Source organism: Arachis ipaensis, chromosome B2 (genome assembly GCF_059453495.1).
Source record: "Arachis ipaensis isolate K30076 ecotype BB chromosome B2, ASM5945349v1, whole genome shotgun sequence".
In the NCBI taxonomy this organism is placed as follows: Eukaryota; Viridiplantae; Streptophyta; class Magnoliopsida; order Fabales; family Fabaceae; genus Arachis; species Arachis ipaensis.
The window spans coordinates 123,085,495-123,101,294 of record NC_142437.1 but is presented as its reverse complement, the minus strand read 5'-3'; the positions used below and the strand labels follow the sequence as shown (position 1 = coordinate 123,101,294).

General features: G+C 35.4%; 3 protein-coding genes across 4 annotated transcripts; all 3 read left to right on the top strand.

The window, feature by feature from the left end:
• The first annotated feature begins 571 nt into the window (after positions 1 to 571).
• Positions 572 to 5,289, top strand: LOC107626322 (putative disease resistance RPP13-like protein 1). Of its 2 annotated transcripts, XM_088504227.1 has the most exons (4): positions 1,390 to 1,988; positions 2,352 to 4,520; positions 4,742 to 4,863; positions 4,968 to 5,289. In XM_088504227.1, exons 1-2 carry the CDS (start codon positions 1,540 to 1,542, stop codon positions 4,501 to 4,503), a joined length of 2,601 nt encoding a protein of 866 aa, XP_088360353.1. In that variant the 5' UTR covers positions 1,390 to 1,539; the 3' UTR covers positions 4,504 to 4,520; positions 4,742 to 4,863; positions 4,968 to 5,289. The 2 variants fall into 2 exon arrangements, with proteins under 2 accessions (XP_088360352.1, XP_088360353.1); XM_088504226.1 differs by having other exon boundaries at positions 572 to 4,520.
• LOC148575485 (putative disease resistance RPP13-like protein 1) lies at positions 852 to 1,530 on the top strand. The gene is made up of 2 exons (XM_088506252.1): positions 852 to 1,469; positions 1,513 to 1,530. The coding sequence occupies exons 1-2, from the start codon at positions 852 to 854 to the stop codon at positions 1,528 to 1,530; spliced, it is 636 nt and encodes a 211-aa protein (XP_088362378.1).
• Positions 5,290 to 10,468: 5,179 nt separating the features above from the next.
• LOC107626320 (putative disease resistance RPP13-like protein 1) lies at positions 10,469 to 15,535 on the top strand. Its single transcript, XM_016329178.3, has 3 exons — positions 10,469 to 14,555; positions 14,685 to 14,877; positions 14,991 to 15,535. The coding sequence occupies exon 1, from the start codon at positions 10,831 to 10,833 to the stop codon at positions 14,536 to 14,538; it is 3,708 nt and encodes a 1,235-aa protein (XP_016184664.1). The 5' UTR covers positions 10,469 to 10,830; the 3' UTR covers positions 14,539 to 14,555; positions 14,685 to 14,877; positions 14,991 to 15,535.
• Positions 15,536 to 15,800: the final 265 nt, after the last annotated feature.

Here is a 15,800-nt window from a genome sequence, read left to right as displayed (position 1 = left end):
TCTAACATTCAAATTTTTTGTACTACAAATTATTTTAAACAAAACACCTTTTAACTTTAACTTTAATTTACACACATTTAATTTAATTCTACAAAACATAGCCATTTTTAATATTTATTATATACTATGTTAATTTACCATTCGCGCATTGTGCGGGGCTCATTCTAGTATCACTACTTTTATTTCCATAAAAAAAACCCGCCAAAAAATGCAGGTCAATTATTGAGATACAAAATGAATAATGGAAAAGGAAGATGGGGTACCTAAGTGCTTTGTCCTATATATCCAAATATTCGTTTTCTTTCTTGTTCATGGATTACCCAAGAAAAAATGAAAGTGAAAAGATCATGTGCTGCTATAAAGTAAATTAGACAAAGGAAGAGATAAAGATCACAATGGAAAGGAAATTTAGTCCATTAATTGTTGCGTTAAACATGCTTTTATAAACTAAGGTGTAATTGAATTAAGTGTCAACTGCCAAAAGGGACATGCAACTCCCTCCTATCACTAGAGTCTTATCTGATGGCTGATGAATTACAATTTCTTTTTTTGTTTTGTTTTGTTTTTTTTTTTTTTTATAACAATCAATAAACAAAATTGGTGGAAAGAAATAATATGTCGAAATAAGATTAGTGAGAATAAAAAATTCTCAGCTATGGATAATAATGTCCTCTGAAATCAGTAAATTATTGAAAAGGAAACATCATTTAGTACCCCATGTGATTTTGTCCGAAGACCATAAACCTCATCAAGTCAATTTCACTCACCCCTCAAACCAAACACTTCACTTACCTTTCTTTCTTTCTTCTGACTTTTGATCCCATCTGATCTGCTTCACTTGAGATTCAATCATGGCTGAAAAACTTTATGGTGGAGCTTACCTCTCTCCCCTTGTTGATGTTGTTTTGGACAACCTGACTTCAATAATTGAAGAAGACGACTCTTTCCTCGAAAGGAACAACTTGCTTGGAAGGTTGCAGAATTGTCTGTATGATGTTGGACCTGTTCTTGATGATGCTGAGCTGAAGCAGTTCACTGACAAGAGAGTCAAGAAGTGGCTTGTTGATCTCCAAGATGCTCTCTATTTCGCTGATGACTTGCTCGACGAACTCTCAACTAAAGCCGCCATTGATGCCACTCAAAGGGATCCAGGTAACTCTTCCTCCTGGTCTCGTCTTGTTGATTCATATATTGAAGATAGTGGTGACTTGGAAAAAATAGTTCAAAGACTAGAGTCTGTTGTAGCACGCAAAAATTATCTTCGTCTGAAGGAGAGTGCCAAGGTGGACATGTCATGGAGAATTCCATCCACATGTCTTGTTGAACCATCGGAGATACGTGGCAGGAAAGAAGACAAGGAGGCCCTACTGAAACTGTTGTTGGATGATGCTGCTGCTGCTGATGGTGATTTATCTGTCATTCCCATTGTGGGCATGGGCGGAATAGGAAAGACTACTTTGGCCCAATTGGTTTACCATGATGACAAAGTGAAGGACAATTTTGATTTTCAAGGTTGGGTTTGTGTGTTAGAAGAGTTTGATGTTGTCAAGGTCACTAAGACTAATCGAGGCAATAACTTCGAGTTCTTGTAACTTGACAGATTTGAATTTACTTCAGCTTGATTTAAAGGAAAAATTGTCTAGACAAAAGTTCTTCGTTGTGTTGGATGATGTTTGGAATGAAAATTATGATGATTGGAATAAACTTCTAAAACCTTTTCAAAAAGGGGTTAAGGGAAGTAAAATTCTCATAACTACTAGACATAAAAATGTGGCTTCTGTAGTACAAACAGTTTCACCTCATGAACTAACATTATTGTCTGATGAGGACTGTTGGTTGGTGTTTTCAAAGCATGCACACCTTTCAACTGTTTCTGTGGAGAATCCAACCTTGGAAAAAATCGGCAGAGATATCGCAAAGAAGTGTGATGGATTGCCCTTGGCAGCTCAAGCCCTTGGAGGCATATTGCGTGGAAATTCTGATTTCAGGTATTGGAATCATTTACTGAAGAGTGAAATATGGGAACTCTCCAATGACAAAATAAATGTTGTTCCAGCATTAAGGATAAGTTATTATTTTCTTCCTTCTTATTTGAAGGAGTGCTTCGTTTATTGTTCCTTGTATCCTAAGGACTATGAATTTAGCAAAGATGAATTGATGCTGTTATGGATGGCGGAGAATTTTTTACAACCAGTAGGAAACCAGACTATGGAAGAAGTTGCTAGTGGATATTTTGATGAATTAATTGCAAGATCATTTTTGCAACCTCATAGTACCGAGGAAAATAAATTTGTGATGCATGATCTTGTTCATGATTTAGCAATGACATGTGCTGGAAAATTCTATTTCAGAGCTGAAGAGCTTCGGAATGCAGTTGAGGTTGATATTAAAGCTCGTCATTTGTCACATAATGCCAAAGGCAATTACCCAATGTCAAAAGTTTTGGGAGTTTGCGATGCAGTAAAGCATACAAGGACATTTCTTGAAATCAATTTGGAGTCAGGGATCCCATTCAATATGGAAAATGCACCTTGTATCATGTTGTCACAGTTGAAGTACCTGAGAGCTTTGTCGTTCGATTGTTTTCCTCTTGAGTCAGTGCCTGATTCAATAGGTGAGTTGATTCATCTGCGTTACTTGGATCTCTCTCGGACGGACATTGTGACATTGCCGGAGTCATTGGGTAACCTATACAATTTGCAGACCTTGAAGTTGTATTACTGTAGAAAGCTGAAAATGCTACCTGTTGGTATGAAAGATCTTGTAAATTTGCGCCATCTTGATATTAGAGAAACTGGTTTGCAAGAGATGCCGAAAGGCATGAGCAAGTTGAAAAATTTGCAGTTTTTAAGCGACTATGTTGTTGGGAAGCGTGAAGAGAACAAGATCACAGAATTGGGAGCACTTGCAAATCTACATGAATCAATTTCCATGGGCAAATTGGAGAATGTGGTGAACAGCAGTGAAGCTTTGGAGGCAAGAATGTCCGATAAGGATGGCATTGATTCTATAAAGTTAACTTGGTCGTTGAATGAAGAGGAGAATACAGTTGATTCCGAAATGGAAAGAGATATACTTGACAAGTTACGACCTCACACTAATTTGAAAGAGTTATATATGTGGGGTTACAGGGGTACAACATTTCCAGATTGGGTGGGACATTCTTCCTACCACAACATCACCAAAATAACACTGGGTGATTTGTCTTTGGGTGGTTGTCGGAATTGTTGTATGCTTCCTTCACTTGGACAAATGCCCTCGTTGAAGCACCTATCAATTTCAGATTTTGAAAGTCTAGAAAGTGTGGGTGCTGAGTTATACTTTAACCAGAATGGTGAATCTTGTTTGGAGACACCACCATTCCCAATGCTTGAAACTCTTTCGTTTTATTCAATGCCTTGCTGGAAGGAGTGGCATTCACTGGAGTTCAATGCGTTTCCTCGACTTAGGAAGCTTACCATATGGGATTGTCCGATGTTGAGAGGAGATTTGCCCAGTCAACTACCATCTTTGCAATCACTTCAGATTACGTATTGCAAGCGGCTCAGTTCTTGTCTTCCAAGGGCTCCTGCGATTACCGATCTTTCAATTTCAGGAAAGCATCTAGTGGAGTCGGTGGTAGAGGCCATAACGCACATGCAACTGAGTTACCTGACGTCTTTGAAAATCTCAGGTTGTTCCTCCCATATATGGTTTCCTGTGAGTGCTATTCCCCCATCACTACAACACTTGACGATTCAGGATTGCAGAGAATTGGAATTCCAAATGGATGGGCAACATCACTCGCTGCAGGTACTATGGATACAGAACAGCTGTGATTCAGTTGCATCCTTCTCGTTGTTGGATTCCTTTCCGAATCTCATGCGTGTTAATATCGAATTCTGTGAAAACATGGAGTGTATTGTGGTGTCACGCTCTCTTTCATCTCTCCGTTATTTATGGATCAACAATTGTGGGAGTTTAAAAACTGTGTCAACGCTATGGATGGCAGCACCTCAGCTAGAGAATCTCACATTACTGGGTTGCCCAGAGGTTGATTTGTCTCCTACAGGGGATGGGGATCCACATCGTAGCCTCAGATATCTTAGCATCTGCTACAGCGAGAAAGTGGTGAGCTCTGCAGCATTCATGAATTCGCAATTTCATGGGCTTACTTATCTTTCCATTCATGGTGGATTCGACGAGAGTGTGAGTGTGAAGTCTTTCCCAAAGGAGGGTTGGTTGCCTGCCTCCCTTGAGTCTCTCGGACTGTTTGACATGAAAAGTGTGGAGACGTTGGAATGCAAGGGACTTGCCCACCTCACCTCCCTCCAGGAACTAAGTATTTGGTATTGTGACAAGTTGGAGAATATGGAGGGAGAAAAGCTGCCTGCCTCTCTAATACAACTCATCATCAATGGAAGCCCTTTGCTGGGCAAACGGTGCCAGATGAAGGATCCACAGGTTTGGCCCAAAATCTCCCACATCCCCGCCATTCAAGTTGATAACACATGGATTTGGTAATCCAACAATTTCAACAGGTAATTATTTCTCTGTCTCTCTCTCTGTCTCTCACACACACAACATCATTCTTATTCCCTAAATATATTTAGGTTTTTCATCATGATTTATACTCTCCATGTATAAGTGAGTCACGAGTTTTCATTCTTCATTCTCTCTACAATATTCTTACTCTTCATTCAATCATTCTTATTAATCTTTTATACCATTCCTTACTCAACACTTGTACCTTCTCATACAGATTATCCATGGACCCAACAACACAACTTCGCCACCTATGCTTTTGCTTTCGCTGGATGAACAATATTCAATCATTGCAATACACACTTACACGGCTGATTGTTGAGAAATAAGACAATAATAGTAAGATTTTTATATACTTTATAATGTTCCAATAACATTGATTACTCAAAAAATATGATAACTTATATGTCGTGGTAACACGTGAGACTGAAACTTTCATGCAGAAAGCAACTGAGCAACAAGGGAGACCCATACTCATGGACTCAATTTAGCAGTGACCATTGCATTGGAAAATTTAATTCCTTAGCTTCTTTATTTTCTTTTCGAACCTACCCTTTTGAAGATTGAGACTTTTGGCTTGGTTTTCACTTTCAAGAAACCTCATGGTCATGCTTGTTTTGGAAGATTCTTGTTAGCACATCTTGTGCAAACATATATTTACTTTTTGTGTTTTTGAAATTTTCTTTACATGTATCATGTTATCTTGGTGACTTACCTTGGCGTTTATGTATTGGATGAGTGTGATTAACTGTTTTGCACCATTGAGCCTTTGTGATATATGATCCCCCCCCCCCCCCCCTCTCCTTTTATTGTTTATTGGTGACAAAGAATGCCTCTAATTGGTAACATTGTTTTCTCATATTCTTTTTGTTAGTCTTTCAGGAAACTAAAAGTCTTTGCATGACAATGTCAATTTGAAATTATCAAATGATGTCACTTTAACTAAACAACAATAAACAACTTATTATAAACATATCAGTATAAAAAAAATTAAAGAGCAAAACATTACCTTAGCTTTTTGTGTAAAAATGCAAGATTTTTATTACAAATATTTCATCTATTTCAATTCTTAGTGTTTCTGTTAATTATACAGAAGATATGTATGCTACTATAGTAAGATTCATTAATTAATTAGAAATTTTCGTGTAATATTGTAATTCACTTTCAAAGTGTTTCTGTTAATTATGCAGAACGTATAAATAAAGTAGAAACTGAAAAGAAACTAGTTGTAATATGCATTTGTCAAATGTCTTATTTTTATTTCTAACAAAGATGGCATTATATATTATCTGACAAAGTCAAAAATCCATAAATAGAATACCAAACCTAGGCATGATAGTAAAAAGCACACCAAATAAAAAAACTACAAATTCATGCTGATATTTTAACACAATACACACACATCATAGTTCATTAGTCTTTCTGCTTCAAAATATCAAGCTTCTGCAGAAAGACAATTACATTACTATTTATATTTTAATATTATAATTATATACTCCATCTATTTCAAAAAATCTGTCACTTTAGAAATTCGATATGTTAATAACTCATTGTATCTAGATACAGATTGTACTCAGCTACATTGAATTGTTAATATGCAAAATTTTTAAAGTAACACATTTTTAAAACTGATAGAGTATATAATTGAGCCAAGGATGAATTGCCTGAGTAAGAAAATAGCATTTTCCATCTGGCCTGACATGGATACGAGGATTTTGGTGCAATGCTACACCAAGACTCCCTTAATATCCTTGCCAAATCAAACATTAAGGTTGCAGCAGTTTCTTGCCGCAGCCGAAACCCATTTCAGGGGATGATCCTGCCATGTCCTGTCCAGTGTTCATCATATCTGCAAGAGAGTGCACAGGAGTTCCAATGTGTACATCAATTCCTCCTTTGCTTAGAAAGGAAAAACAAGAAATGAAACTTATGTCCATGAATAATTAAATAAGTTACCAAATAAGAACATGAATTTCTTTTATTTTTGAGAACTTTGTACCATAGGCTGAGTGAATCCGAGCTCAAAAATGGTTCCGAGGGTCAGCAATTGGTGGCTGCAAAGATAATGTTGCTTGAGACTTTTGTGCGTCACCTGAAATTTTGCAATCTTCTGCAGAAGATTTTTTCATTGGTTAGCCAAAGATAATTTACAATATAAAATAGGACATGTTTATCTGATATAATTTCATTCAATCAAGAATTTCCCTGATGGCTTGAGCATCTATAACTTTAGAATCACAAGGAAAAATTGTTTCTAGTTTATAATCTATCACTTGTGGTAGAATATTGCATAATAATCTCAATTATAAATTATCCTAAATCCTAATTAAGATTTAAGTACATTTTTCTTCATTATCTGTCTCTTACTGATGTGGCTTCCTACTAAGGATTAATAAGGGGAAGCCAACCACCTCTACACTATTTCCCTAAAACAAGTGAATCACATAACACCTATTTACATGTTTAATTTATCATAATCCAATCTAGCATGATTATTATATATATCTCCCAATTTTTTTGTGCCAAAATGAAGCATAATTAGTATTTATAATTATATATATGATATATATCATCAATTAATAATCACAACTATATCTTATTAACTTTGACAATTCATATAAATTACTAAATTGATATACAAAGATTGTAAACAATAATATTATAAATTATAAAACAATAAGTACCTGGAAAGATGGTGAATTTTAGTGGAAGAAGCAAGTTGGTCTATGTAATTATTATTATTATTATTATTATTATTAGGAAGCTCCAATGAAAATGGTTCCTTTGTTTGGCTATTATAATGTTGGAATAGCATGGATTACTCAAAAATATGATTACTTATGTGTGGTGGGAACAGGTGAGGGTTAAACTTTCTTGCAAAAAGCAATTTAACACTAAGGGAGAGCCACAATCCAAGAGATTCAAGAGAGGCATGACAGAGTGACTGATATACAGAGGAGCCTCAATGAGATTCATCAAGTGCTTAAGAAACCTAATGTCATAAGTGGTATGGATGCCTGAACTAATGATGTTTTTATTTAAAGAAAATGAAAAGTTCATTTCATGAAAATTTGTATATTCCCAAAGAAGAAATATATACTTTATCATGTTGGAATAGGTAAGAGTGAAACTTTCTTGCAGAAAGAAATTGAGCAACAAGGAAGAGCCACAATCATGATCACAATCCAAGAGATTCAAGAGAGGCATGATACAATGACTATTGCATGGGAAAATTTAATACCTTAGCTTGTTTATTTTTTTTCTTTTGGAAACCTACCTTTTTGAAGATTGAGACTCTTGGTTTGGTTTCTTGTTTTTAGATACCTCTTGGTCATGGTCCATTTTGAAAGATTCATGTGTAGGTACTTTCTTTTGCAGACATGTATTTATTTTTGGGATTTTTGAATTTTTCTTTAGATGTATCATATGCTATATTGGTGAATTGTGACCTTGGCGTTTGTATAATGGAGGAGTGTGATTAATTATTTTGCACCATTAAGCCTTTGTGCTCTAAGAAAATTTTTTTTCTTCCTCTGTTTTATTGTGTATTGCTGACAAAGAATGCCTCTGATTAGTAACATTACTTTTCTCATATTCTTTTATTATTATTTCATGTAACTAAAAGTCTTTGCTTGACAATGTCAATTTGAAATTATCAAATGATGTAACTTTAACTAAATAACAATTAAAAAGTTCAATTTATTATATAGATATCAGTCTGAAAAATTGAAGTACAAAAGCATGATCTTGTGTGTAAAAATGTAAGTTTTTATGACAAATATTTCATCCATTTCAATTCACGGTACTTCTGTTAATTATGCAGAAGATTTGTATGCTACTATAGTAAGATTAATTAATTGGAAATTCCATGTAATATTGTAATTCACTTTTATAAGATGGAGATCAGAGTCAGTTTTGGCAGCTAATAAAACAAAACAATCATACTAATCTGCCTTAAATTATGTTAGCTTTGCATAATTTTAGCTCATCATCAGAATTAGAGAAAGATGATGGCATTTATTCGTTATAATTTTTCTAGTTCAATGAATTGACAGTAATAAGTACATGAAATTCAAACACTAGTCCAAATCTTCATAATATATAACAGTTAAAAACTTAAAATAACTAAAGTAGCAACTGAATTTCAGTGGTAATATCCATATCCATTTGTCAATTGTCTTATTTTTATCTCTAACAAAGATGGCATTGCCATTATACATTACTTGACAAAGTCAAAAATCCATAAATAGAACATCAAACCTAGACATGATAGTAAAAAGCACACACATAAAAAAAGCTACAAATTCATGCTGTTATTTTAACACAAATACACAATACACAAACATCATAGTTTAGTCCCTCTGTTTCAGAATATTAATCTTCTGCACAAAGACAATTACATTACTATTTATACATTCTATTTGTTTTGATATCTTTCACTTTAGAATTTTGATATATTAATTACTCAATGTATTTTGATACAAGTTGTGCATCAATAAAATGAATTGTTAATATGCAAAAAATTGTAAAGTGATGAATATTTTTGAAATTGCATAAGTAAGCCAAAAATGAGTTTTTTGGGAACCAGAAAAGAAGATGGTATTTTTCATCTGGCCTGGCAAATATACGAGAATTTGGTGCAATGCTACACCAAACCTCGCTTAATATCCTTGAAATATCAAACATCCATTTTGGGGACATGATCATGCCCATGTTCAATTGTCCATGTCCACTGTCTATCTTATTTGCAAGAGTGCATAGAAGTTCCGTTGGAAGGTTTTTATTGAAATTTATATTCTGGTAACATTTTTCCTGCATTTTATAGCCTATAGTTCAGTTATTTGGAGATTTCGGTTAATTAATCTCAAAAGGGGTCAAACACCTGAATTTGATATCATATATAGTAATAGAATTTGGAGGTGAAATTTTTTTTGCATACATATTAAACAAGTTTAATTAGTTTTCACAATTAGCCAATTACTAGAATGGAAATTTTGGAGCAGAAATTGATGTATAAATATGATGGAAAATATATATTTTTTTTAACATTTGTGTTGGTATGTATATATACTTATATAGTTTACCACCCCAGACTTCTGATGCTGTCTCCACTTTAATTAAGACTTTTTTTTAATTTATCATCAAATCTTGTTGGGATGTTAAATAGGCACTTATATACACATTATAATTAGTAACATAATTACTCAACAAATATGATAATTTGTATGTGGTGGGAATAGGTGAGAGTAAAAATACTCTTACTCCCCAATACAGATGAAAAGAGAAAAAGGAGGAGTATAAAAATTGGAAAAAGAAAAAGAATAATTAAAGAAAGAGTATAGAGGTGTAATAAGAAAAGAAAAAATGTATTTGGAGAGAAAATATTATTATTATTAGAAAAATAGAAGATGCTAATTAAAAAAGTATGTTTAAAAAGTATATTATCATTAGTAAAATAGAAGATGCTAATTAAAAAAGTATGTCTAAAAAGTTATTGTATGTTGTAAAATAATAATTGAGGTGAATATATTAAATTTAAAACTAAAATTCAATTTGCATTGAAAAATCAAAAGATATTTTTTAATTCTCTAAAAAATTTCAAAAACTCTATAAAATACCAACAATTAATACAACACATAATAATTGAAGGTAGAAATAATCTATACAAACATATTTTCAAATTTTTCTAGAAAACAATGAGAGATTGCCAGCTAATAGAAATTTCTTTCCAATGATTCTATAGTGACTAATGATATAGTAGAACTACAGCTTGTTTTTAGTTTACTAATTAGTAATGGGCTACAGCATGTTCTTCAACTACTCAAATAATTCAACAACAAAGCTTGTCTACTCAATAATTATCAGGGAACAGTTAAATACAAACAATAAAATAAACAATAAAATCCTTGAGAATCAATAAACTTGAAAGTTTCCAGCTCAAACCAATAAAAAAAGAAGGCAGCAGTAAGTATCATGATTTCATGAAGAGTTAGTTACATAGACTTTCCTAAGCATGTAACCAATTGTGTATCTTTATTCTTTCCCCATTTGACAGCTCTTGTTATAAGTTATATCAGATCTTAAACAAGGGAAGCAGATCCCAAAATCATGCATTATTAATGAAACGAAGATCATGAGCTCATGAAGTCAACTTCACTCACTGCACATAAAAGCAAACACTTCCCTTAGCTTCTATTTGAGAAAATCCAGAGACTACATTGCAAACTGCAAACCCTTCTCTCATCCATCACCTTTCTTTCTTCGTTCTGATCCAATCTGATCTGCTGCTGCAGTTGAGATTCAATCATGGCTGCAAAACTTGATGGTGGAGCTTATCTCACTTCTTTTGTTGATGCTGTTTTAGACAAGTTGTCTTCAATACTTGAAGATGACTCTGTCCTTGAAGGAAACTACTCTGCCCAGGAGTTGCTTGGAAGGTTGGAGAAAAGTCTGTATGATGTTGGACCTGTTCTTGATGATGCTGAGCAGAAGCAGTTCACTGACAAGAGAGTCAAGAAATGGCTTGTTGATCTCCAAGATGCTCTCTATTTTGCTGATGACTTGCTTGATGAACTCTCCACTAAGGCCGCCATCGCGGCCACTCAAGGGGATCCAGGTAACTCTTCTTCCTGCTCTCGTCTTGTTGATTCGTATATTGAAGATAATGGCGACATGGAAAAAATAGTTGGTAAACTAGAGTCTCTTGTAGAAAGAAAAGCTAAACTTGGTCTAGAAAAGAGTGCCAAGTTGGACACATCATGGAGAATTCCATCCACATCTCTCGTTGTAAGTTCTGACATATTCGGTCGGGACAAAGAGAAGAGAGACATAATCAAATTGTTGCTAGATGATTCTGAATCACCTCTTACTCTGATCCCAATTTGGGGTATGGGTGGAATAGGAAAAACTGCTCTAGCTCAACTGGTTTACAGTGATGCTGAAGTAGTGGGAAAATTTGATACTAGAGCATGGGTGTGTGTTGCTGAAAATTTTAATCCTATTAGCCTCACAAGAACTATACTAGAGAAAATAACTTGTAGTTCTTATAAGAGGGATGATTTTGATTCACTTCAAACTCATCTGAAACAAAAGTTGATAGGAAAAACATTCTTAGTTGTTTTAGATGATGTCTGGCATGATCAACAAGACATTTGGGAGGATCTTCTAAAACCTTTTCGCTACGGTAATCATGGAAGTAAAATTCTTTTGACAACCCGTAGTGAAAAGGTTGCTTCTGTGGTTGCAACTACCGATCTACATTACCAACTGAGTTTGTTGTCTAATGAAGATTGCTGGTTAGTATTTTCAAAACACGCACGTCTTTCTGCTGATTCTATGAAGAATCCAACTCTGCAAAAAGTCGGCAAAGATATTGTAAAGAAGTGTGATGGATTGCCCTTGGCAGCTCAAGCACTCGGAGGCTTATTGCGTGGAAATTCTGAAGTCAAGTCTTGGAATCATATATTGAAGAACGAGATCTGGAAATCCTCCAATGACAAGATCAAAATTGTTCCAGCTTTAAGAGTTAGCTATTATTATCTTCCTTCGTGTCTAAAAAAGTGTTTTGTTTATTGTTCCATATATCCCAAGAGTTATGAATTTGATAAAGATGAATTGATCTTGTTATGGATGGCGGAGAATCTCTTACAACCAGTAGGAGAAAAGAGTCTAGAAGAAGTTGGTGACGAATATTTTGATGAATTATTTGTGAGGTCATTTTTCCAACCTCATAGTACTAATGAAAAGACATTTGTGATGCATGATCTTGTGCATGATTTGGCAATGATCTATGCTGGAGAATTCTGTTTTAGAGCAGAAGAGCATGAAAATGCTGTTGAGATTGATATTAAAGCTCGTCATTTATCACATAATGCTAAAGGCAATTATCCAATCTCAAAACTTCTAGGAGTTTGTGATAGAGTAGAACATACAAGGACATTTCTTGAAATCAATTTGTCACCAAATATCCCATTTGACATGGAAAACACACCTTGTATCTTGTTGTCAAAATTGAAGCGCCTTAGAGCTTTGTCATTCAAATGCTTTCCTCTTGAATCACTTCCTGATTCAATAGGTGAGTTGATTCATTTGCGTTACTTGGATCTCTCTGGAACCTACATTGTGACATTACCCGAGTCTTTGGGTAATCTTTACAATTTGCAGACCTTGAAGCTGATTGGATGTGAAAAATTGAAAATGCTTCCGGATGGCATGCAAAATCTTGTAAACTTAAGGCATCTTGATATTAGAGCAACTTGTTTGCGCGAGATGCCGAAAGGCATGAGCAAATTGAAAAGTTTGCAGTTTTTAAGCGACTTTGTTGTCGGGAAGCATGAAGAGAACAAGATCAAAGAACTGGGAGCACTTGCGAATCTGCGCGAATCAATTTCCATTGACAAATTGGAGAATGTGGTCGACAGCAGTGAAGCTTGGGAGGCAAGAATGTTCGATAAGGATGGCATTGACTCTTTGAAGTTGAGTTGGTGGTCACATAAAAGTATGGAAGGAGTTTTTGCTTTTGCTGTCAAAAAGAAGGATGCAGCTGATTCCCAAATTGAAAGAGATATACTTGACAAGTTACAGCCTCACAGTAATTTGAAAGAAGTAGAGATCAGTGGCTACAGAGGCACAACATTTCCAGATTGGTTGGGAAATTCTTCCTACCACAACATCACCACACTAACCCTGCAACATTGCAATAAATGTTCTGTGCTTCCTTCATTTGGACAATTGCCCTCTTTGAAGCACCTTACAATTTCAGATTTTAAAAGTCTGAAAACTGTGGGTGCTGAGTTTTACAAGGGTGGATCTTGTTTGGAGACACCCTTTCCAGTGCTTGAAACTCTTACATTTTGCTCAATTAGTGACTGGGTGAAGTGGCATTCAATGGAGTTCAATGCATTCCCTCGACTTGCGGAGCTTACCTTAAGTGACTGTCCCATGTTGAGAGGAGATTTGCCCTATCATCTACCATCTTTGCAATCACTTACTATTGACAATTCCAAGGATCTTTGCTGTTGTCTTCCAAGAGCTCCTGCAATGGCCTCTTTAAACATAGTTGGTGGCGGAGAAGTGAGTATTAGCGAGCTACCTCTTTTACTGCGTAAACTATCAATTCATGGAATGGATCAAGTGGAGCCGGTGGTTAAGGCCTTTCGGAATATGCAACTGACTTGCCTCACGTCTTTATGCATCTCAGATTGCTCCTTCCACATATCATTTCCAGTGAGTAGTATTCCTGCATCACTACAAGAGTTGACAATATCGGGTTGCGCAAAATTAGAACTCGAAATGGATGGGCATCACAAGTCCCTGCAGTCACTGAGTATAATTTACTACTATGATTCAGCTACATCCTTCTCTTGGGATGCCTTTCCGAATCTCGTGCGTCTCAACATCAGGAAGTGTAAAGAGATGGAGTCTATTGTGGTGTCACGGTCTCTTTCATGTCTCCGCTCTTTACATATATCCTGTTGTCAGAGTTTGAAGTCAGTGTCGACGCTGTGGATGGCAGCACCTCAGCTAGAGGATCTCAAAATAGTGGATTGCCCAGAGATCGAATTGTGTCCTACAGGGGATGGGCATCCACACCGTAGCCTCAGATCTCTTACCATCAGCTACTCCAAACTAATCAGTTGTGCAGCATTCATGAATTTGCAATTTTATGGGCTTACTCATCTTCGCATTTTCGGTAATAAGGAGAGTGTGAAGTGCCTCCCAAAGGAAGGCTGGTTGCCTGCCTCACTTGAGTCTCTCAGACTTTTTAAGATTCATAGTGTGGAGACGTTGGAATGCAAGGGACTTGCCCACCTCAACTGCCTCCAACAATTAAGTATATATCATTGCTCCAAGTTGAAGAATATTGAGGGAGAAAAGCTGCCTGCCTCTCTAAAACAACTCATCATCAAAGGGACTCCTTTGCTGGGTAAACGGTGCAAGAAGAAGGATCCAGAGGTTTGGCCTAAAATCTCCCATATCCACGGCATTCAAGTTGATAACAGATGGATTTTGTAATCCAACAACTTCAACAGGTAACTGTTTCTTTATATATATTTTCATTCTTCATTCTGTTTACAATATTCTTCTTCTTCATTCTTGTTAATGTCTTATATCATTCATTCCTTACTCACACAGTTAACACTTTGTAACTTCTCATACAGCTTATCCATGGAGCTAACGTCACAACTTCTGCAGCTATGGTTTTTCTTTTTCTGCATGAAATATACTCAATCATTGCAATATGCAGTGGGGAATGCTGAGAAGTAAGACAAGAAATTTCCTGACAAGATTCAAGGTCCCTGCCAAGATAGAAACTTTCACACACAATGGACTTCTCACTATCACTGCATTCATGTAAGTGCTTAAGAAACCTCATAAGTGGTATATATATATATATATATATATATATAATGTTCGAATAACATTGATTACTCAAATGATAACTTAGATGTGAAACTTTCTTCCAGAAAGCTATTGAGCAAACAAGGGAGAGCCACAATCATGGACACAATCCAAGATATTCAAGAGAGGCATGAGAGTGATTAAGAAAGGAGCCCAAATGAGCTTCATCAAATGTTGTTGGACATGGCTGTTTCGGTCCAATCACAAGGTGATCAACTAGATCACATAGAAAGCCACGTGGCCAGAGCCAATTCGTACATCTGCTGCAGGGTCAATCAGCTCCAGCTTGAGGAAGTGCCAAAGGAATACCAGGAAAAGACCTCATTGCCATCATAATATTGACCATTATCAAATTGATATAGTCCTTCTTATTGGCAAAATAAAATTTACCTTTAGAATTTCGGTTCATGTGTATGTTACTCTTTAATTTTTTTTCTAAACCATTTGATAAGAAATTTCAGACACACGAACTAAAGTTTAGCAGATAAATTTATTTTTGCTTCAGTTATTGGGGTTTATACATAGCACACTCTTAAATACACGTATTATTGGGGTAAATTCATCATTTGCCACTCTAATCCCTTGGCCATTATTCTTTTGTATACACGTATTTATTTTCCCCCCTCTATTTTATTGTGCATTGTTGATTAAGAATTGTATGTTTCATTAGAAAAAAAAAAAAATAGTCAATAATGCAGCAACAACTATGTTTATCCCACTAAATATAAGTGAAAAGTTAAATAGTAACAATAAGATCTTTGACAATGAACAAAAGTTGAAATTTCCTCCTCAAACCATCAAATAAGAGAAGAAATAGAAAATAGGAAGACATGTGAAGGCAGCACTGAGTATCATTCAAAACAACATCCCATGGA